The 24,444-nt window shown below is 40.1% G+C and overlaps 1 protein-coding gene across 1 annotated transcript in view; it reads left to right on the plus strand.

The window, feature by feature from the left end:
* NRP1 (neuropilin 1) overlaps positions 1-2,295 on the plus strand; it is a 110,905-nt gene extending 108,610 nt beyond the window's left edge. The window contains exon 16 of the mRNA XM_075705343.1: positions 1,442-2,295. Coding sequence (XP_075561458.1) covers positions 1,442-1,728 — 287 coding nt within the window. The 3' untranslated portion in view covers positions 1,729-2,295. The remainder of the gene's footprint in view (positions 1-1,441) is intronic.
* Positions 2,296-24,444: the final 22,149 nt, after the last annotated feature.

The raw sequence follows: 24,444 nt of genomic DNA on the forward strand, positions 1-24,444 counted from the left end.
GAACAGTTCTGTCAAGCTGACATAATGATGCTCTGACACAGAAAAATCTGCTATACCATTATTGCCAGCATGATAGTCAATCAGTGTTTGTAACCTTAATAATCAATGTCAATTCTCTTTGCTTCATTAGAATCAACTGATGTGGAGAATGAAATAGATGAAGAAGAAGACCCAGAAAGTAATCAAACAGGTAAAAATTCTGTTATTGTTAAAAGGGAATGAATTTTAAAGTGTGTTTTCATGTGAATTTGTGTATTCTATTTATTTATTTATAGATTAGTTCTCTAACTGCATATTGTATTAAGGTTTTTGATTTATCTAGATCAGATGCTAAGAAAGCTTACATTTATTTGAAGGATATAATATTTTTCGTTCTTCTATGTCATATAATCTTATGGACTTTGTATTTTTTATACCTGTCTCAAACCTTTCAAACTTTATATACAATATTTGCTACATTGTATACATATATATGCATGCACATTATAGCTCCTTAATATTTTTTTTATCTAGAAGGCTTGTCCACAGCTGAAGAAACAGCTGTCATTATATCTTACAATTTATGACTCACACAGTGTCTAGATAATTAGGCTCAAAACTCTTCAGGCTAATTGTTTCTCAGACCTGGCTGAAAATGTCATTTTATGACCAGTCTACCACAGCATTATCATTTTCCATGATGATAGGTGTAAATGGATCATTAAATGGATCATAATTGTCATATTGTCCCAATAATAAAATATACTTGTATTTTTCAGGCAATGAGCTTAATTTTTTTTCTGTTACAGTCAACAGGATTGCTTTCATTGATTTCAGTGAAAGCAGGGTTTGTTCAAAAAGACTTTTTGGCTTTTCCTGCAACAATTAGCAGGGCTTGCAAGCTTATTGGAGCTCTTTCATAAACTGAAAGTGTTGAGGGAAAACATTATGACACACAGTGAATATTTTACAGAAGGGGGCAGAGTGCTCTTCTGTGTCAGTTCTGTCACTATTTCCATTTCAAGGTCCAATCCTGAAGTCGGTGGAGATGGACTCAAAATGGCTGGAGATTCCCAACCAATGCCTAAGGCTATAAACATTAACACTGAGCTGAACAAGATTTAATTAACATTTTTGAGCTAAATACTGCAAACTGGCAAAACACAATCAAAAGGTCTAGTTATTCATTCCCAAGACTCCCACTTAATCCAAGGCAGAATCAGACCCCTACTAACATGCAGCAGATTCAGGGATTGGAGAACAGTATGAAAAAAATCACCGACTATTTGGGCTGCGTTATAGTTTTCAGCTATTTACGACTGCCTCCAAAAAGCTAGGTTTTCAAATTATATAGCAATTTATGTCAGAAACTCAATGTCCTTTTTCCAAATTTCCCACTCATCAAACCAAGTTCTACCTAGAATCAGTTCTGAGAATTTTGCAATTGTTTACTCCATTTCAGGGTTTACGCCTCCATACCATACAGGCGAGGACTATGATGATATCTCCAGGAAACCAGGCAACGTCCTGAAGACCCTAGATCCAATCCTTATTACCATTATAGCCATGAGTGCACTCGGGGTGCTTTTAGGAGCCATCTGTGGAGTTGTCCTGTACTGTGCCTGTTGGCACAATGGGATGTCAGAGAGGAACTTGTCTGCACTGGAGAATTACAATTTTGAACTGGTCGATGGTGTAAAACTGAAAAAAGATAAACTAAACACACAGAATTCATACTCGGAAGCATGAAGGTATAAAGCGACTGGAGAAGTTTCAGAGAATCGGGATGGAAGGACATAGCTCGGTCGTGCTGGGGAACTGTTGATCTTCTTTTACTGTACAGGCTGAAAAGTGCATTGATGACACTGAGCCAAGCTTTTCTCAGGAGCTTCAATGAGTGTGTAACCGATAAACATGGACAACTATCTGTGTTAACAATCTGAATCATGTACAGTCTGCTTTTTCTGTTGGTTTTATTTGAAATAATCAAATGCTGGTGTTGAGACCAAGTATGATTGACTTATAGTTCATTTTGTCTTTCTTTTTCTCCCTCTCTTTTGTTTTCCGTTAATGGATAATTTTGTTTTTACTGTGCAAAATCCAAGATGCTGTCACAAAATGTATTCAGTGGGGTCCTTTGGATGGACATGCTGTTTGTAGCTCAGTGCCCAGAAAATATTGGAGTAACAGCAATTTAGTGGACTCCTGCACCTGTATTTGTGTATAATTGCTCGTGTTGTGCATAGGCAAAGAAGGGTTAGGATGTTTTTGAAAGTACTGCTGCATCAGTACTGATATAGTGTGTCAGCTCTGTTTACGAAGCAATACAGTCAAATTTTATTGATGTTTTTCAGTGTTGTACTAAATTTTGTGCTTGTGAACTCCATAAAAGAGTATGTGCCATCATCAGACACAACTGGTAACCGAGTGTACTGCCTAAAAACTAAACAAAAAAGTCCTTGGCACTGGCTAGTGTATGTCCTCTCAAGTGCCTTTTTGTTTGTACTGCTTCTCATTGTGTTAACATTAACTACAGCTCTGCTTCTCTGCAGTTATGCCCTTGTCTTTAATCATACTCTGATGGCGCACTGACTAAAAGAAAAGTATATTTTAGTGTGAGAAAGTAGCCTCAGCAAGGCAAGGGCTAATCAGATTTGACAACCTGGCTCGATTGTTCTGCTTTCTGTATTTCAACTTCATGTCTCTTGACCCTTTTGTATAAAGCTGCAATATCCCCTTTTATTGTTCTTTCATATAGAATGTATTTTCAAATGTAAAATCTCTCTCCCTTTCTCTTCTCTTCTCTTCCTCTCTCTCTTTCTCTCTCTGAGTAGATTGCATAAGCATTTGCCATTGCCAAGGAAAGAAAACTGCAGCTTTAACTTGCTGGTAATGGCAAAGGATTTTATTAGAGTTTGTGTTAAAAAATAAGGGAAAATTCTTAACTTTACCCTCCAAAGTTGAACTTTGGGTTTCTTCTTAACAGCATAAAGTGACAGTATCTTTTTTCCTGAAGTCATGAAACATGTCTTTTATCCTGAACAGCTTGCCTGTTAATTACACTAGGGAAAATTATTCGCTTAGTGAAAAGATTGCCTTTAAAATGAGAAACTTTCCTCCTCCTGCCCCTACCTGAACCCAGAGTTCTGTTCTCTCAGTAAACGTGTATTTGCATGCTAATCAATGCTAATTGGGCTTACGCATGGGTACTGATGGCAGAATAAAATCCCACAGTGTATGTAGGGTATGTTCTTGCCATCCTGTTATATCCAATTGGCATTTCATACCAGGAGGTTTCTGTTTGACCAGAAGTGCCAATAGTGACAGATTCAGTCAGCTGAGTAGTGTAAGCTGTCAGAAAAATGTGTTTGACAATTATGTGGCAATTTTTTAATATTTTAGGACAAATATTATTGGACAAATAATATTCAACAGCCTATGCAGCTGGTTCAACAGGGTAAAAAGAAACAAGATTCTGTTGCCCTCAGGGGTCCATAGGAGGAGGTGAGAGACCAGAGGGATTATTCCCCTCCTGCAGGTGTGAGGGGAGCCCCTGGTTCTCTGCGGTGACCCGCACACAGCACAGCCATAGCTGGGGAGGCAGTGGAAGAAGGCAGCTTTGACCTTCCCCTGGGTGTCCACCAACCAGCAGGTAAAATCAGTGCAAACATGGGGAAAGAAATGTCCTGCAAAGTGCTGAACTCATGTTTTTCCTCACTGAATTCCCCGAGCAGAGTCAGGGAAGTAACTGTGACTTTCTGAGTTAGTCTTTTCCAAAACTGCTTTTGTAGTAGAGCAATGAAGTATCCTTCAGCCCAGGATTAGGACTAAAGAAGGGCTAATTCAGCCTTGAATTACTAGAGCAACAGAATCCACCCCTATTTATCAATTAAATGTTTTGAAGCATATCATTTCACCAATGTGAACCATAAAACAGAAAAACAGTGGACAGTTGCTACTGCAAAGGAGTCCTAAAGGCAGAGACTATAGTGAATATTCAAACACCCACTTAGATGCCTAAATTGGAAGGGTTACCTCTCCAGGCTCCTTCTCCCGGGGTCCTCCAGAAGGTGAGACAGAGCACCTAAGGCCTGAAAGATAGGCCTAAAAGTTACTCCATGAAATGTCCCATGTGACAAACTCACTTTGGCAGAGGCAGAATTTTCATTTGTATCCAACAGTGTAATTTGACCATAATAACATCGCAGCAGCTAGTTAATTAACCCAAAGAAAAAATGGATTTTTCAAAACTATTTTCAGCACACTACCGCCGTGTGATTCAGGTGTTAGGGTCTGTTCTCCTTAGCTGAAAAAACTTCTAGTCCACTAACCTGACTGAGAGTTACATGCATATGTTGCCTTGAAGAGAAAATCCCATTGGGGAGCCCAAGCCCAAAACCTTTTGAAATATTCCCATGGATTTCAATAGATTCTGGAAAAGCTCTTGGTCTTGATCTATTTGAACAGTAAAGCTGGTGGTTGGTGGTTTTTTTCTTCTTTTAACATACTGAGAATAGTGAACATAAAAAGAAATGTATCTCCTTTGTGGTCTTCAGACCTTACTATGATAATGAGGATCTAGCACTGAAGATGTGATTTCTCTGAAGGTAGTAGAATGAAAGTTGCCCTTCAATAAAGGAAAAATGATACTGCAACTTTACATTGAAAAGTATCTTGCACTGATAAATATATTTAAAAAAAATATATGTTTATAAAGTTATTAATTTGTAAAGGCAGTGTTACAAAATGTTCCGTTTATATTGTTTTAGATTGTTTCATAATTTTTAAAGTGTAAAATAACATATTTTTTTCTTTATTGAAAAACTATAAAAATCTTCTGTAGTAAAATGATTTCATTTTACTGGTATATTATTGCTTCATGTTTTGTACCATCATAAAACTTTGTGCAAATTTTTTTTACAGAAATTTTTATTTTCTATGACAATATGACACTTGTAAATTGTTGTTTCAAAATGAACAGCGAAGCCTTAACTTTAAATGACATTTGTATTCTCAGACACTGAGTAGCATAAAAAAAAATCACATAGAACTGAACTGTAACTTAAATTTCCAAACTATGACTACTACATTCCAAAGAAACAGTTGAATTAAACATTTTCATAAAATGTCCCATACCTGATGTATTTTATTATACTAGAATGGATTGGTTTTATTAAATGGCTGGCTTTATTTAGCACCTTGCAACAAGCACAATGTTTTAATCATGGTTACATTTGTTGGTAGGCTACTCCAACAAACAGACACCTTGGTGGGACCATTCATGGTTTAGGATGGAGGGATTCACCCTCTACCTGCCCAATTCTCTCTCCCTGATGGAAGACACTCCCACTACATGCCTAACTTTCAGCCAAACAGCAGGAATTTAAGAGGGCAAATCTGTCACCACTGCTTGCAGGTTGTAATTCACCTTGCTGCCGTGGGAAGCACAAGCTACGCGCCCTACATAAGTCATACCCATCCCTCATGGCTTGCTCTTAGGTGGGGGTGAGTTTTACCAGGGAGTAATGTCCATTTTTGACAAGTTGCTCCACTAAGTCTTTACTCCAGTAGTAAGGTCTGTACTGATGAGGTCCTTGCAAATTTCCACCAAAGTCATCAGGACTTCCCCAACCATGGCCAAATCTCCCAATGCAACACAGAAGTTGCTGATGGGAGAAAATGCTGCAAAAGCAACTCATTGGGCCTGATTCAGCATTCAGTTGGGTACTGAATTCATCTGTGGAACATATGATCATGGGTAGGGAGACCTTCAAGAAATTTGCATCCAGACCAGAAGCTTTAGATTGCACATTTCCCGTTTTATGCAATACTTACCTATTTGTTTCTTTTTAATACTGAGCAGTCTGCACATTAAAGTTTGTCCAATCTTTTCTTTATGTTGCACATATGAACAGTGCACATACTGTCAGTATGTCACTAGGTCGAGTGCTCATGAACAAACATTTTGCTTCAGCTATTTTACTACTCCTGGGGAAAATATTGTATCTATTACCATATATTTGACAATTGTTACACTTGAAGAGGAAGTATCACATCTTTTCTCCTCAAAAGAGCGGTGTTGTGGGTACCTGTTTAAAATATGAGATGGAACTACAGCAATGCACCTGAGCAAAACTTGGCTTTGTGGTCAGAATAGGGATTGCTTTCAAAAGACAGTTGTGAAGGTTGTTTTCTATGTAATCACTAAATCCAAATTCCTTAGAAATGTGCTTCATTGCATTCTGCTTGCTTCTGTAATAACCAGCCACGGGGCTCTTTGAGGGAAAATAAATGGCAATGGAATTAATTAGTGAAAAAAGAAATCTATAAAGTGAATCCATTGAGGACGAAGTTCAGAAAAGAGAGGCAAGTATTTTAAGTTAAGAAAATTCTCTTTCTTTCATTTAGGGGAAATTAATTAGCCTAGAAGCTAACAACTACTTAGCACTAAACCTTCAGTTTTCCACACTAAATAGGCTGCATAAAGGAAAGACAAAAATAGTGCAATGGGATCTGAATTACGTTTCAGATCATAACTTGTAGACTTGAAAGAAAAAGAAGAGCAGATGGAAATAACAGATGGGTCAGCTACAGACAACCAGTGCCAGGAGTGCATAACTCTGAGGCTCAAATATTAGGGTCATAGTCTGTAAAAAGGGTCTTTGGCAGGTAGAGACAAGAAAACCCTATTATTATTTCACCAATTAAATGTACCAGCCCTGAGCCAGCAGACACATAGCCACAGTGCTGAGCCCAGTCCCATTTCCTTGCCTTTTGGCAGGACGTAAAATACAATTACACAGCAAAAGGCAGATGTACAGGAAAAGCAGGGGCAGCACAGCTGAGGTATGGTTGGGTAAGGCCCACTGGCATCATGGAAATGACAGCAGTGCCTACCTGTACAGACCTGCCCACTGGACCAAAGCTGCCAGTCCCAGTGGAGATGAAGGCTCCTTAGTCCTCATAAACTACCTTCTATGAGGCATATGAGGGCTTAACAGGTGCATACTCATATAGCTCTAAAATTGACCCTCATAAGTCTTTTCTTATGTACAATTAGTCCATTTTCCTAACCTGCTTTCCCAAAGTCAAATGTCAAAGTTGGTTTTGATTTTTCAGATCATGGTATCTGGATGTTAGATCCCAGAACTAATTCCCTTCCCATTCCTTAATTGTTTTGTCCTTTGCAATGCATTATGCCTAACAGCATATTGGTTCAAGCAACATTAATTTATTAGAGCTTTAATTTCTTCTTTTATAGCATTTTATGCCTCAAGTCACCCATAACCACAATTTTATCTACAAGTGTTTGTTAAATTATAACAAAGTGTATCTATTTTTTTTTTTTTTTCCTGCCATGGGATACTTTGTATAGCTGTTTTATTTGCCAATTAGTCCCCATGTAGACCCTGATTGCTTTTCTACAGCAGGTCAGTTCTCTATATACACTTCTGTTCTCATAGCTACACACAATCAAACTCTAATCTTACCACCTCAGGACTGGTGGTGTCTCAATGTTTATAACTGAAAAAATCTCATTAAAAAGTCTTCCAGAATTTTTCACAGATGGATGGAGTCTTATCATGTGTCCAAATCTAATTCCACCCTCAATAACCATAGTCTCCTATCTAAATTTACATTGTTTTTATTCATCTCTCAGACATTTGATTCATGTCCCTGTCATTGTACAGCATCACTGTGCACCATGCACTGTGTTTTATTACAGACAGTTGTGTTTCCACAATGGGTGAGGTGGGTCAGATTGGAAAAGGAATTATAGTCTTACTGGAGCACTGTGGGCACCAGAGAGGTCAGGTGGTGCTCTCAAGAGGAGAAGGGAGGGAGGAGATTTGGCAGGGTTTGTCAGGTGTTGCTGTGACAAAGACTGAGGAATTTAACAATGAGAGGCTGCAGGATGAAGGGCTTGCCTGAGGAAACAAGTATTTCAGGTGACATAAGCTGCAAAAGGAATTATCAGAAAATTCCCATGTTCAGTTTCTTCATTTTTCCCTCGCAAAAAACCCTTCCCAATTTTCAAAAAATGTCTGAATCACAGAAATGTCTCTGGCAGCAGTCATCCATTTTTACATCCTCAGGCATGGAAGAAGGGATTGGGGGTACCAACCCATCTATTAGCTGAACGTAAATGGTAGATTTCTACACTCAAAGCAGCAACAGGAGCGGCTGTGTCTTTGAAGACCCAGGAGCATCTCAGGACTATAAGACTGGCATTCTTCATGCCTCATTTTCATCTTGAGTGCCTTTATTCCCTTTCCTCTGTTGTTTTATGCCATTTGTTTCAGAAGTAAATTGCCTGGGCTGAACTACTGTTTTTTGTGATTTCCTACCATTTATATATTTTTCCTTAGTGCAATTTATGCTTTTCTCGCTGCTCAAATACATTTATAAACATCTCCAAATACATTTATAAACATCTCCCTGTGCATTACTAAGGCATGCATAGCATGAAATAGCCCCACCCACTGCCACACATATCCCATGTCAGAACAGGAAAGAAGAATCCACCTCGTCCCACCCCTCCTCTTCCACATCCCTGCCAGGACTGTGTTGTTCTCCATGTTAGGGACCCAGACACTATGCCTTTAATAAATAATCTACCTTTCAGGGACCCTCAGTGTTTTCTACATCAGGCCTGATATCTTTGCATTAATCATTAATTAAATATTGATACCAATCTTCCTACTAAATATTTACTTACCAGCTTCATAACTGTTATCATACCAGAGTGGGTCACTCTCATTTTGCCTTTTGAGACTACTAACTAGACCCCGGTGTTTTGTCTGTCTCTCCTTTTAACCTTCTAATTTGACTGTTTCCCATAGCTCTATCAGCAAGGGAAAAAAAAATGAGAAAACCTAAAATGAAGGCATAGCTGTGTCTGCTTTCTATCTATGTGACTGAAAGAACCCATTGAATATGTAAAAAAAAAAAAAAAAAAAAAAAAAAAAAAATCTTTTTATTTTGAAATGTGTTTTTGGGGACAGAAGAGGAAAGCCACCAGACTGGTTAGAGGTGGTATTTGAGATGCCTGGGAAGCAGTGAGGAGACAGCCACTGGAGCCTTCTGAAAACTATGCTGTAACGTCTGGAACGGCTTAACAACTCCTCAAAGTGATGGGAGCACAGGATTATCAAAGTAGGCAGGCTGTGAAGGTATTGTTTTACCCCAAGCACCCCAAGCAAAATGGAATAAAAGCAGGAAAATAGTCAGTGTTAAGAGCAGATCAGAAAGGACCTCCTTATTCTAGGTTCTACTAGTTTATCTTTTAATCAGTCCTCAGAAGATGGGAGGCAAAGCAAGGAATAAACTCAACTACGACTCAGTCCCACCTACAGCTCACGTTGACTGATTCATGTCCTACAGTTATCGTTCAGCTCTGGGGCAAGGAGAAGCTGGTTGCCACCACCCTTTGTGTGAAAGATCTGACTCTGAACACCAACTCCTTTGCATGTCCTCCAAACGGTTGCTTGCAGGAAGCGATACCACTTTGTACCCATTGCCCGCATATTAAAACGTATTTTTTCTTGCTGTAGGCCGTATGATCTTCTTTTTGCATTTCTTTGGCCTTTCTTCTTCTTAAGACAAGGCCTGCCAAATAAGCCACATTTCCCCAGACTGTTTGTCTTGCATGGTGTGGGGCACCCCAATTCCCATTTATCAGCTTAGGAAGCCCAGTGTGGGACCAGAACTCCCATTTGCTCATCTGATGCTGCTCTGCTGCCCCAGCCTCTCATGGTCTGCTGGTTGTTTTGCATCACTGTCTTGTTTGCAATAGGAGGTCATTGAAAGTTCACTTCAAATCTAGACTCTTATTTCAATGCCATAATCTGTAGGCGACTAAGGATCATCTTTGCTACTTTTAACAAGTCTTTTCACAATCTATTCCCTTTTCTTCATGCATACTGAGGTCTTAAAGTGGTCAACTTAAATCCATATATCTTGATAAAGTGCCTGAATTACTGCTGCTGAATGGTAGGCCATTATCTACAATTAGTTTATGGCTCTTAATAGCTATTATTGCAAAAGATGGATTTCTCTATAGCATAAGTGTCTCACCAAAGATCCCGTTAGTACTTTTGCTTATGGAAAGTTAAGTGGTAGCTGCTTTCTGGAAAAGATCGGGTTGCTCTCCAAGCTGGAATAAACCGGTACCAGCTTATTACTACAGGTAATAAATAGGTTATACGCATTATGAGGACTACTTGATTCTTCTTTGCTATGTACTGTATGTAGTAATGTAAATGTGCACAGCACTATATAGACAAACAAACTGAAGAAATACTGTCAGGATGTCACCATCTAGTTTAAGAGAAAAATAACCAAACATCTGTCAGTCACAAGCAGAGGACGTAGCAACTTGCCTCAGAGTAGCAGCTTTTCTTTTTCTCTTTATAGAAGTATGGTGGTTAGAACAGTTAGAATAAGTGTGTGCCAATTCATTGGAGAAAGCTATGGATTTATGAATTTCCTTGAGGAAGTGCCTTCTGATGAAGGACACAAAGGAGCAGAGAGTAGAGGCAGAGTAGATGGGGTCATGAACTTCATTTTACTCCTCATCATGAGCAATAGTGCTAAACTGATAGTCAGTCAGATCTCTCATTTTCTTTAATTTAACGCTATTCTTCTTGCTCCTTGCATTACTGACCCCACATTATAACCGAACCATGTGTTTTATTACAATGCTAAGCACTGCTTTAAATGCACATGAGAAGATTTCAGTGCTTTTTATACTGCACAGTTATGTGTGGTGAGTTTTGTTCTTTTCACATAAAGAACAATCTCAGAGCTAACAACTTGTATTATTTTAATCAAGTCTTGTTTCACACAGGTTGTGAACTTTAATACATATTGCCATTTTTTCTGGGCTTCAAATATAACGCACAACTCAGCACAAGCCTGACCTTTGTGGTTTCATATTGGCACATACTTGCTGAAGGCACTTCATTAGACACCAATGGTGACAGAGCTTTCAGCCTTTTTGCTCGCTTCATTTGGAGCTGCTGATAATTACCAATATATACATTTTAACCAATAACATATTTTGTGTGTATTAAATATAGTAAGCACACATATATATATATCTCCTGAGATGCAACCATGATTCTACAACAGAAGGTGAAGAAGCACTAGAAGTACTAGAATAGAGGGTTTGCCTAAAGGTAAAGGTCTATGTGATTATTAAACATCTGAAGGTTTTAGTCAGGTTTGGGGATTCCAGGTTTGGGGTTTCCAGGTTTGGGGAGAGTGTAATGCACTTAGAAATGCAAAGACCATCTCGTGTTGCTCTCCTAGCTCAGATTTTGCGGGCTAACAAGAGAGTCTTTAATATTCGGCAAATATTTTCCCTTACTACTTTATGCATATAGTATTTCTTGAGCCAAAGGAATTAGTATTTAATGTTTATATATTGATAGTGCCTACAGGATAACAAATTGTGGTCCCATAGTGCAAAACAACATGAAAAGACACAGAAAAATGTACTTCGTACCTCACAGACAGGAGCTGTAATGTGACTGCTGTGAGCGTAGATGGTTCTGAACCCAGTGTCTTTGTCAAGTCCCTTTATTGCCAGCTCTGTCTCTTGTATTTTCCAGAGCTGCTGCTGGTTATCAAAAGTATGGGATGCTACTACAAATGTGGTCAATTAGCCTTCAAGGGTAGCATTCAGCTACCACTGGCTAAGCTGGACATCATCTGCAAAGTGGAGTTATACCCACTTTTTCAAACACCTACCTGAGGATGGGGTAAATTTTTCTCTTACAGTATCAGTTTCTCTTGTCTATAGAATAGTTTAAATTAATCATTCATATTTAAAGTCCTATATTTTATATGGGTAAAATGAAATTAATAAAATTTCCTAACTATTTCTAATTATGAACAATCTGGTGGTGATTTCGTTTGGTTTTCCCAGGGACAAAGATCTGAACTGCTTTGACTGATTTTGACCATAGTTTCTTTTGACATCTGAAAGCATTGGTTCACCTGCTAACCAGCTAGCAGAAGTAAAACTTAACCATTTATTTTATAGTAGGACTCTCAAAACCCACTGGTTCGATTTCAGTAGTGGAGGCAAGCGTGTAGTGTGAAAGTAGGTAGAACATTGGCTCATTTATCACTGTGTCATCCACTGCTACCTACAGAACTATGATATGCCTTGAAGAAGTCTTATCCAACTCTCATACTCAGGCAGACTTGAGTCTGGTCATGTCTTTATTCAGAGTCTAGAACTAAGAATTAAACCTGGATTTTCATAGGCTTGTTAAATTTGCTTCTTATATTGGTTTTGCTCTGGCTGCTACAAGCTAATTATACTGTATTCCTACAGTGCTGCAGTTTAGACTGATCGTTGCCTACATCTATTCATTCTCACTTCCTCATCTTGTGTTTTGGTTTCATTCTGAGCTATATATATAACTTCACACAAAGCTGGGGGTTTTTTCTTAGAGATTTGATCTACCTACAATTTTATTTTCTGGTACTCCTTCTGACTCCCTGAGTAAAAAGCATGTATTTCAGAAGTGCAGCTCGTCATTCTCTCTAGGAAGTCTCAAACTTCTGCAACATATAGCTATATTCCATAAATTCCCATGCATTTCAAACCATTATGTTAGATAGTGTGTTAACTTTCTCAGCAAGAAACACACTTATGTCCATGACAGGCAGCATGAAGGATGACCCAAAATCACTGTCTGCTTTTGATACAGAAGGAGTCCTAGTGAACTTATTAATGAAACCTGACAGGACCTTGAAATGACCTGGAAGAAACTATCAGAAGTGTTAGTAAGCATTATTATAGATATTGTTATTGACACCACTGTGCTTGCAGTGAACCTCAAGATCTTTTTTGATTACCTTTTACTAGGAAAACTCATATTTCTTATCTGAATATGCATTTTAACAAAAGGGTCATGACATGTCTTCTTTCTTTTTGCATTTACATGGGCAAACAGGACAGGCCCCAGTATATGCCACATAAATCACCATCTTGGTGAAGTTTGTTCTGATTTTTTAGTGCTTGCTACACCAGAGGCATCCATATTACCTCCATGTTACTCTTCAATATATTTGGGAATCTCCGTGTTTCAGAGGGCTTTGATTTTCATCTCTTCCAAGCCTTTTTTCTGTTTCTCCACCTTCACTGTACAGAATGAAGATAAAGATTTGCTGAGTTTCTCTTCAATCATTCTACAAAAATACCTTTTTTCTTTTATGATTACTGCCTTGGGTCAGTGCGAGTTCTAAAATATAAATGCATACAAGAGACAGCTGTGATCCCTCAGGTGCATACGTTATCAAATGGCTGGAAGATACTGTACAAATGAAATGCGCAAATTATAGAGAAATGGGAAATGGCTCATCATTTCCAAATCCTTTAAATAGGAGTAATCAGACATCTCAGAATCTGCTAAGCTATGCTGAAGCTGGGGAAAGGACTGAGCAATCAAAATGTCCCTGTTCTTCCTGCTAATGGTGCTGCCAGGCCCAATTCTATGGGCCTTACTCAAGAAAAACAGCCCGGAAAATCAGATGGAGCTTTGCATGAAGGAGAAATGTTCAGGGCCACTGTCCACTGTTGCCAGCTGAAAAAGAAATGCCAGTGTCTTAGAGGACTATTAGTAGACAAGTAATAAATGACACAGCAAAAGAAGACTGTAGAAAAACTTGAAAAATGCAAAGTAAATGTTAACCAGTTGCAGAAGCAGAGAAAAATTGTCATTAGTAATTCACACAGACTTTCAAATATGAAATAATCATCATCTTTTGCACAGAACACAATTTTAGCTTTTATCATTACAGCTTAGATATAGCTCCCAGCACTGAAACTATTTTCTACATTAAATGCAGTATAGTAGTTGATACTACTGTATGAAAACCAGGACATGTAAGTTCATAATGTACATTCAGAATGTAAGAAACCCCCAGATGGCAAGTTTCAAACAACTACTGTTGCTAACAAATATATAAAACCACTTTTTATATGATTTCCTAAAGTTAGTAGCTCCTCATTCCTCAAACAGTTGAAATAACTTCTGATCCCTAGATGTGTTGTTCAGTGCATAACTGCATGCAGATACTGGTTCAATTTAGGCACCTAACTCACAGAACTCATTAAATGTCCAATTTAGCTTTCTGAATTACCGTCTGTGAGAACTTATTTCTCTCAATAAAAAAGAAGCATTAGAAGACAGCTCTCCTCTTCTCCTCTCCTCCAAATCAGTTCCAATGCTCAACTCCTGCTATAAATTACTATTCAGTGTAAGCCAAAGTCTCAAGAACTTGCTGGCTTGTTTGCTATTGGCAAACACATTGTGATCATTCAGCAGTTTTTCAGGGTTTTTTAAACTCTTCTGCTCTTAATTTCACTGGAAAGAATGAAAACAGAGGCAACTGATTAACATGCACATAGGATCTGCCCAAGGTTTTTGACCCAAGAACCTGATGACCATCATGTGCAGCAGCATAAATAAGTAATACTTTAAATTACATCTGTAAGATTTGGCATCATCTCAGTATTCCACACACAACAAAACTATATGACTGTAAAATGTATTTGATGGCCATTAGTAGTGACAGGACTTGTCTTTTTAAATTCCATCTCATCTCTAGAGTAATTGAACTCTGGTGCAGCTGCTGGAAGCTTGAGTTCCACTTTCCAATACATCATTATCATTTGATGGTAAAGACTTCACTCTTTTCCAAACACTGAAGAGCAATGCAGGACCAACTCTGAGAATGAATATTCCAAAGATCGTGGGTATTTTTAGAACTTTAAAACAAGCTACCCCTGTGGAGTGAACAAAAACGTATCTTGTCAGCCAATCAAGATGAAATGATCCCCTGAAGCAGGGGTTTGGCATTGTAAGAACATTTTTAAAGCTTGGTTTGAAACCTGCTTGAACACAAATTCAAGTATATTGAAAGAGTTACTGAAGGGCACTTAAAATACTATATATTTTATATGTGACCCTAGATTCTACATGGACAGAATGATTAAATAAAAATGAAGTAGTTCATTCAGCAAAGAGTGTGACTGCAGTTTCCTAACATATGTCTTCATCTCTGCATGGACGATGGTTTCTATTGTTTTCTTTAACTTGTGAAATAGAACCAGTTGTCACCAACGCTGGTGGTGGCTGCCTTTTCAGTGAAACAGAGCTTTTGGCTGTGGCAAATTGTCCAGTTTTTTTAACTATTCAATGTACAGGTTCAGCTGTCTTTTTTCTGATGACTGCACTGAAGGCCTAACAAGAAGATACGCAGCTTAGTCATATTACTGCCTTCAGCACTTAATTAAAGAGGGTGCTACTAGAAAAGTGGATTTAATCCCAGTGTTTTAATTAAATTCTAGCTTGGCACAAGTCCACCTGTCTGGATTCAATTGGATATAGTTCTCTCTCCTTCTTGCTCCAGACTTTACCATTGCCTGCTCCCATTGAACCACTGCAGTGATTCTCCCATTGCATTTCAGCACAAATAAAAGCAGTCTGCCAATACAGAAAGCCTCTTGCAAGGGGGGTGTAACATCAAAGCTACTACTTAAGAATAGTGTCACACCATTTACGTGTTCAGATTGTCTGAGGGAGGCAGTTGTGTTCACACTCTGATCCCATACTGAGTGTGATGGTATAGCAATGCATGGAGCTCAGTGCAGACTGCTAAAATTTGTTTGGAAAGCCATCATCTGTACTGCGCGCAAGAGCCAAGTTATCACTTCAAAGTTGTACTGGACAAGTTTATACAAGCTGAAGTGACTACATTATGAATTACAGAGGGGACAGAGATTTCTCACTCAGAGTGGCAGAGAGGGTGAAGTCAAAATCCTGAATGTATTGAAGGTGAGCAGTATTTTGCAGCTTCATTTTACTCATCTTCAAAAAATCCTAACTAGTTAAACACAAAAGCTTTCAGAGAAGTAGATTTCTTGGGGGCAGGGTTGTAACAAGGAAGCTACAAAACTTCTGCTATTAGAACTCCTATGTCAGTAGTCTGTAAGTAGTAAACCTCCTAGTAGTGCAGAGGAACTGAGTATGACCCAAGATCGTAGGTCGGTTGATCCTATGGTGGAAAGGGCTCTGAATCATGTGAGTAAGTATAGTCACCAGGCTATAAAGAAAGCTATACGAAAACAAAGCAACACAAAATGGAGGTCTCATTTTGTTCCACTGCATACAATGAATTTTAAACCCTGACATTATTCTTGAAACAAAAACTTTGGTCATTTGATGTCTCTCGCCAAAGTGTTGCTCAGGCATATCATGGGGAAGAGGAAAGGACAAGGGTGGAAGGAAGCAAGGAAAGAGGCTTGGAAGCAGGAAACGTGAAAGGAGTGAGTTAACATCCTCCTGCTAAACAGCAGAGGAAGAGATCAAGCACTGAGGTCACAGCAGTGGGATTCACCTTCATCCTCCCTAGTCATCCAAAAGTGAGGTCTAAGCCAGACATCCAGTTTCCTTCTGTGAGTAGAGACGGCCATCTCCAGATGGCAATTCAGCTCCCAATTCTTGGATGTCTATCTCAGGAAAAGACAAATCCCCAGTGTGCTCCAGCAGCCATGTAGCTACATGCCACCACTGACTCAAGGCTTCTCAGTTAATTAGAGTTGAAATGTCAACATATGCATTGCTCACCACTCCTACAGCCTTAATCCTCTCTCACATCTAACTGTTACTGCTCATCTTTTTACTCCCTTCTTCAGGCATAGAAAACAACTGTTGAAAGATATTTGAACTTCTCAAGAGAGAATACTGCTGGTAAGGAGAAAGCACAGAGCATGTGATTCATTATATTTTAGAACTACTGAAAAACAGGCTAGTCTCAGCACGGATACCGGTCTGTACCAGTATGATGGCTCTGTTTCCCCTTAGGTGACATATATGAAATATTGAGACTACACCTCCTGCCCACATGAAAGCAAATACTAAGAAGTTCACATGTTTACCAGCCTGAAAGTTGTGCCACATAATACCGTTACGACCTGTCAGGCACTTGCCAGTTTCACAATCTGAAAAGCGCATTTTGCCACTCTCGGTTTGCCTACCCATTCTGCCGTTAAAAAGAAGACTTTTTGCCAAAGAACAGTAGTGCCCAAGAAGGAGATATTAAGGGGGAAAAAAAGAAAAGACATTTCTTACTGAAAATAACTGCATAATTAAAGAGTAAACCATACCATAATGTGCATTGTTAGGTTTGTTGAACTTACTTGACTCTGGCACATTACGAAACTAAATGCATTCAGTTACCTCACAGGAGGCAAATGTCTAACTCAAAGTTGCTTGTGCCCAGATTCATCTTTATAGAAAATTATAAAATAGCCAGAGGCATGTTTTATTTTGTTGTTTTGATTTAGGGTTTGCAAAAGCTGATAGATCCACAAGGCTTCATACTGATCAAATTCTGGAGATCAGAAAGCGCCTTCGAAACTCATCTAGACCTCAAATGTCCAATAACCCCATGCTGCTAGGAAACACCCCGACCTCAGTATTCAACCAGGTGGTCCAGGGAGTGGTTAGCTTGCTGCTCCCTTCTGCATCGAGCCACTGAAGGCATCTTCCCAAACGTGAAGCAATGACCCATGTCTGTGGTTTTTCCACACTTCTCTCTTTCATGACTTCTAATTTTAAGAAATACCAATGCCACTGGCAGGCAATTTTCTTTTCCTCAGTGAGGTAGTTCCCTCCTCTATACCATGTTGTAGACATCTTGTTACTTTGTGAGTTACTTTATTGCTGTGATTAGTCTTCAGCATCTTGGAAGGCTGGAAGAGGGGCTGACTGCCCTTAGAGATAAATGATCTAGAAGTATTTTTATGCTCCAAGCTCCTCTAACATTAGTTAGACTATTAGTTGGGTCACACTGATATGGGGAGATGTCACAAAAGAGAAACTGATAGCCCTAATCAAATCAGGACCTAAGAAGTCTCTGTGATCTCTCACCCACTGAGACCAAGGAACAAGTTACAGACACTAAACATGAGGCCTGTCACACTTTCATCAGTCATTCTTGCCTTGCTCTTGGAATAACCACACTGTTTTCCACTCCTTCCCTGCCTACCAGTCCCACCATGTCTGCAGGAGACTCAGGTTTGGTCCCACACCTTCTGTGGCAGTACTAACACCACAAGAAGATCCGGAAAGGAGAGAAGCCGCTGACAGCCAGATTCCCTTCCTGTGCCTAACACAGAGATTCTGCTAGCTGTGCGTGAAGATGAAAGTACTTCTTAAAGTGCAAATAGCCTCCACTCTTTAAGCACTAACCTCCCACCGTGGCACCTTCGCTTTGCAGTCGCAGCACTCTGGGACCACAATACAGGGTGACCAAACAACACTTTGTGGTTCACACACAGCTTGCCGGCACCCCCAGCCTGCTCTCATTTTCTTACACCAGATGTGCCAGAGCCAGGGGGAGAACAGCAGGTCAAACCACAGGACGGGGAAGGCTGCAGCTGGTACAGAGGCCCCTTGGTTCATGGAGGCCTGCTGGAAGCAGGAGGGATGATTCACATGTGTTTGCCTCTCTCCAGTTCGGGGAGCTCCATGAGACATGCAAGGAGATAGCAGATTGCAAAACCTGCCTGTGCCATGCGGCGCCCGGAGGGAGGTAGCGTGGGGCACTGTGGATGCTGGAGGTGCTCCTGCTGCCTGCTGCCACAGATGCTGCTGGACCAAGCAGGCATCAGCAGGGATCGGCAGCAGAGGTGATGGGCTTGCAGCTGCAAGGTGTGATCACCTAGGTGATTTGGAGAGGTGGGAGTTTGGGAGAGACAGTGAGTGGTTCAGGCTGTTGGGAGGACTCGGGGCCGGGGCGCGGTGCGCAGAGGGGGATTGTGGAAGGGTCTGGGGGGACATCTGAGTTCAGGCAGTGGGACTCACGAGGGTGGCTGAGGGAGACACTGGGGAGAGAGAGGCTCTCAGCCAGATGAAAATTTTGGATTGTGGTTTGTAGGACCTGGCAATCTGGGCACCCCTGTCATAAGCATTTAGAGGCACTTTGGGTTCTGTCTTTCCCAAATGAGCACTTGTAAAGTCGCCTTGATGTTAATGAGAATTACATGCACACATCAGGGAAAGAATAGTCCCTCTACAATGGGCATGTGACAGCTAAAGTGCATCAGTCAGCAGGGAAACAAAAGAGGTCATAATTTATGTAAAAGGTTCATTTTTAATGTAAATTCTGCCCCTGAATGCTCTGCTTACCAGCCTGAATCTGTGGTATTTGGCAGTGGAAAATGAAAGGGGTGAGAAACTCACTGCTGGCAGGTAAATGCATAATGTGATAGATTGATTTAAAATCCTTGTCATCTTTCTTTTTCACCTGCATACATAACGATCCTCTGTTAGACATTAGGGCTCCTTGTACCTTCAGCACTCTAAAAAAATATTTGCTTTGAAATGATACTTCATTGTTAAGGAATTTTTGTCAGCTAGCTCCATTTATCGATGTATCAAAGCCATTTTACAAGAGATAGGCTCCACTTTGGCACCAATAGCGCATACATTACGTGCCTTGTGAGGACTTGCATTTCATTCCAGCACTGAGTGGATGTGCCAAGTGCCACCGCGGTACATAATGAGACATGTCACCCGGCGTTGGGGACAGCAAGGAGATGTGAATGAGTCGGCCCCCGATGTTTTCTCCTGGCCAGAGACCAGAGGAGCGGGGACTTGAGGGGTCGCAGCAGACACATGCTTAGGGTGCAACTCTGCACAGAGAGTAGCTGAGGACTCTGCTGTCAGAGCCCCCAGGGTAGGGGTAACATATGCCACCAAGCTGCATTTTTCTGTTGATCTATTTACACCTCCTCCCCAGACAGCAAAAGCGAAGCCAGGAAACACTCTTTTCTGTAGCCATATGCATGTCTGCAACAAGGGGTTTTTTTTAAGCATACTGGTGATAACTGGGGGTGTCACGCTGTTTTGTGAGCAAAATTTTGTAGCATAAGCCAAGCCACAGAAAAAGTACTACCAAGTAACTACCTCCAAAGCTGCTCAGGCTGTCTTGTGAATTAAATAATTTTTCTTTGTCCTTTTGTTTAGATCTTTACCTTGTGTTGCCAAGCAACTGCATGGGCAAAGTTAATGGCAAAGCTCCCCTTTTAGACCAGGCAGGTAGGAGGTCTCTGAACTGAGGCGATCCAGTGTGGAAAAGACAAGGACTGAGAGAGGAGAAAAAGCCCATGGTCATTTGGATTTTTTTGTATTTTCCATGCCTTCTAGAAACAGAGGATGCTGCAGCAGAGATAGCCAAAGACAGGGATTTCCTGTGCATAGTTTATTACCATGTAAATGGTAAGTGCAGGCTATGCACTGAGAGATGTCAAAAAGAAACTATCATCATGCCAGTGATTTCTACTCCAAATTATCCTACCAACTGGATTTCTCCCTCAAAAGGAAAATCTCAACCCAATTTGCTGCCACTCAAACACTCACAGCCTAAGCCTCTGCAGCCCAAGAAGAAATCTCTGCCTCCATTAAATCATACTGAAGCTATAAAGGATGCCACAGCTTCCTGCCAGCAATACCTCCTGCACCTTCCAGATGAGAAACTCAAAGCCCACAGGATCTCTGTGAACTGGGACACGTATTTTTCAGGCTGAAGGTTCATAGCCTAAATTGTAAAAGAGGGGCCCAAGACACAAGGAAACTCCCACTTTGTACTGGCTCCCACACTCAGTTTGCACAACTCACTGAAGATAGACAGGACTCAAGGAGTCCCGACCATTAGGCACTTCTATCCACTGTCATCAAAGACTCTCGAGCCTGGTCCTTTCCATTTCATTGCCTTGCCTTTTCTTATAGGAATATTAATAAAGATCCCAGTCCCGTTTTCTAGTTATACCACATAACATCCATGCCTCTCAAGGCCAGGATTTCAAAGGACTGGTATGACTTCTAATTACATGCTCCATTTTGTAAACTTTTGGGTTTAGAAGGTATTAATTAGATTGGCCTAGTTAGTAGGATTTTCAATTCATGATTTTACCAGGCCCTGTACATTTGACATTTCTCCCAGGAGCTCAGCTGCTGGACTCAGGACACTGCACGGGGATACTTCCAGGTCTCTTGGCAGAGAAGAAACCCTGGGTAAGTCAAAGCTTTTGCACCTGAAGACTCAGCGGAGCACCAAAAAGTATTAGTTATAAACAAGCCTCTTGAGTTTTTAAACCAGTCAAGTCAGACTAATGACATTAGAGGTCCTGTTTGACTTTTTTCATACCTGTGACCAGTAATACTAAGCTGATTCAGTGTGAGCTCAAATATTTAAACCCTGGTCTAGACACAGCCAAGATACAGGAATCAATCTCCAAAAGCTATATGTGCTACTTGTGCCTCATTTAATCTCTAGAGGCCAATAAATGCATCAGTAGGAACATGCAAGAGTTGTGCATGGAAGCCAGACTCAATAAGAAGATGGTTTAGCATCTGCTGGGTATTTATGGGAACCAGCAGGAGCATGGAAAAAGATGTGAGAAAGGCAGAGAACTGCTGAGGGCTCATGGGGTGAACTTAGCAGTCCCAAATGGAGCATGAGAGAAGTTACGCTTCATAAGGGTGCAGACCTGGAAACAACCTCTCCCTCTCTAACTGGCAAACCTATTTTGAAGTCAAGATTATTCTATAGTCATCATTCTCCATGTCTGCAAAGAATTACTATTGCAGATGAAAAACTGTATCACGATAAATAGAAACTGCAATCAAGCCTAATTTTTGTCACACAGTATTACGGGTGCAGTTATGAGAGCTGTGCTGAGACTTGGCTAAAAATATTCCTACCATATTTTGCAAAGTTTATAGGCTGATCTGACCTGGCAGTTCCTGTGTTTCTATCTAGTCTAGTATCCTGTCTCTGAGAAATGCTAACACTGGCAGCTTCAGAGGACAAGAGATGAAACCTCCCACAGTCAGGCGGCACAGTCTACCCTATAAAAATATTACCCAGAGCCATAACAGCAAAAGATTGATTACTGAAGACAAACTAGTTCAGCTCTGTAACAAATGCCCCATATACAATAACAGCATAGCATTTACAGCTCATATGCATTATAAATCAAAAAATCTTTGCTTTAACCTTACAGCATAATGGACTTTTAGCAGCCGTAGAAGACACAGAGACAACCATCTTATCCACAAGCTGTCAATTCTCTCTCACTACCTTTTTCTGAACACAATAAAGGTTAACTTATTTAAACTAGCAAGGTAATTTCAGTTATGAGCTATAAGAAATAAGAAATAGGAAATGCTCCTGTAGGTTTAAAATCAAGGAGATCCAAATTTAAGATCTCAGCTAAAATTACAGAAAGCCATCAATGTGCCAACATTATAATGTAATTGTACATGGACCAACTTACATTACTAATATGGTCTAATATTTCCTGCAAATTTTGTCTGAAATTATCAAACATTTTATTCTAGTTTGATAATGTTTGATTTTTTTTGTAATTGAAAGTATATGTGTGCATATCTGTCATATATGACTGACAGCCCCTTAGTTCTCTTCCTTCTAAACAGGAAATTACACTGTAGATTTTTCTTCTAAGATCTCTGATAAGGTTCACACATGTGTACCTATGCTTACATATATATATGTCCATGTATATAGTTGTTGTTAAAGCCTGTGGTTTTCACATTTGTATTTCTGTGTGATAAGATGGGTTCACACCTGACAAGCCCCTTTAGCAGGGAAGACAATAATAAATTTTTCTTTACAAGCATTCTGCTTCTTCAGAGTCACCTAACCACCATTAAAGCCTTCCTGGTTCTTTGTTAACCTACTCTAATTACTATTAATTATACATTAATAAGAATATTCTGTGGCAGACAGAGCAATTCTAGACAGACCATAGACAGATAAAATTGGATCTCTAATTGTATTTTAAAACATGAGAAGTATAAATTCTATATAACGCTATCGAAGCTAAAAGGGCTAAGAGTATGTTGCGCTGGTCTCTGTCCTCCCTAAGAGACATGAGATAACACATTGACAAGAAACTATCAGGTAAATATAGACACAGACCTCGAGGAAAGTGCCTCATGACTTTCCTGTTAATTATTCTCCCTCCTCCTGCACACTGGTTCATAATGGACAGACCAATGTGGATGACCACATTTCAGGTACATGTAGGTTGTTTGCCTAGAAGCACCAAAGATCTCCTCTGAAGACATCAGATAACCTGAGAGAGGCCTCTGCACCAGGACCAGCTGCCACAAGAGTGTGGAGAAGACAACAGGCCACCTCCAAAGAAACTTGTGGAATAAACCAGAAAGAAGTCCTTGCAAAGGCTGCCATGCTCCTGTTTTGCTCCCCAGCCGACTGGCAGCCCCTGTTGCTGGAAGTCTGAGCTGCAGAGCCTTCTGGTGCTTAGGAGATAAGGACAGTTACTGAGCTTGTGGTAAAAACAAGATGCATGTTCTAAGGATTTATATTGAGCAATCACGTGCATACATCAATGACTGTATTATACTATCCGTGGCCAAGCATATTGCCAGACAGTACTGGAAACTCATGGTCTCCCCTGATGAATATCTTCTTCGTGTAGTATTCAGATATAAGACTTCAGGGTGTGAGGAGCTATTGGGAGCACAGGGATGAGCTATGGAAGAGTGTCTGTAGCCATGTGCACCACCTTGGTGTGTCTGCAAAGAAGGATTTTATCCACCTCCGAGAAATGCTGTGCAAACAGCTGAGTACTCAGTCCCCCCTGACATTTCTCCCACTGGCTTCTCATGCTAATAATTTTAAATTTACCATAGTGCATTGATTTTGCTATTTGAACCTCCCAGTTACCTTTGTGTTGTTTGTTTGGTTTTTTTTTTTTTTCCAAGAAAGGTAGTTGGTTAATACAAAACACCATAGCCAGGAATCAAGAGCTTTTCTTTCTGCTCCCAGTTCTGGCACTGCCTCCCTCCGTGCCATCAGCATTGTCTCAGGGCTCTCACCCTCCCCATACATACAGAAGATTGTAACGCTTGCACAACTGGAGGAACTTGCTGGTTACATTTGACCACACCCATATAAATACCAGGAATTTTAACAGCAAGGAATTCTGTATATGCCATATGGCACTGGTATTAATATATCAATAAATTCCTCCCTAACTGCAACAGATGCTCAAGTCAGTAGTTTCACCATACAATACAATGCACTGTTGTGTCCTTTTCTGTGAGCAAGAATAAGCCAGATGCTCTTCCACAACATATTGGCAGAAATATGGTGCTACACAGCCAGAGAAAGCAAACTTTACCTCCATTACAGATGAGCCTCTACAGAACTGGTTTTTAAATCTTGCTTTCTTAAAGCTGATTAATTTTGACAAAGGATTTACCTACTGATAGCTACCCAGATGATCAAATGCTGCTGGAACTGAGACTGATGTATCATCAAGGAATAAGAAACTCCCCTAATGTCACAATTATACTTTTCTTATTTCTTTTTATAATACCATTACAC

This window comes from Pelecanus crispus, chromosome 2 (genome assembly GCF_030463565.1).
Source record: "Pelecanus crispus isolate bPelCri1 chromosome 2, bPelCri1.pri, whole genome shotgun sequence".
In the NCBI taxonomy this organism is placed as follows: domain Eukaryota; kingdom Metazoa; phylum Chordata; class Aves; order Pelecaniformes; family Pelecanidae; genus Pelecanus; species Pelecanus crispus.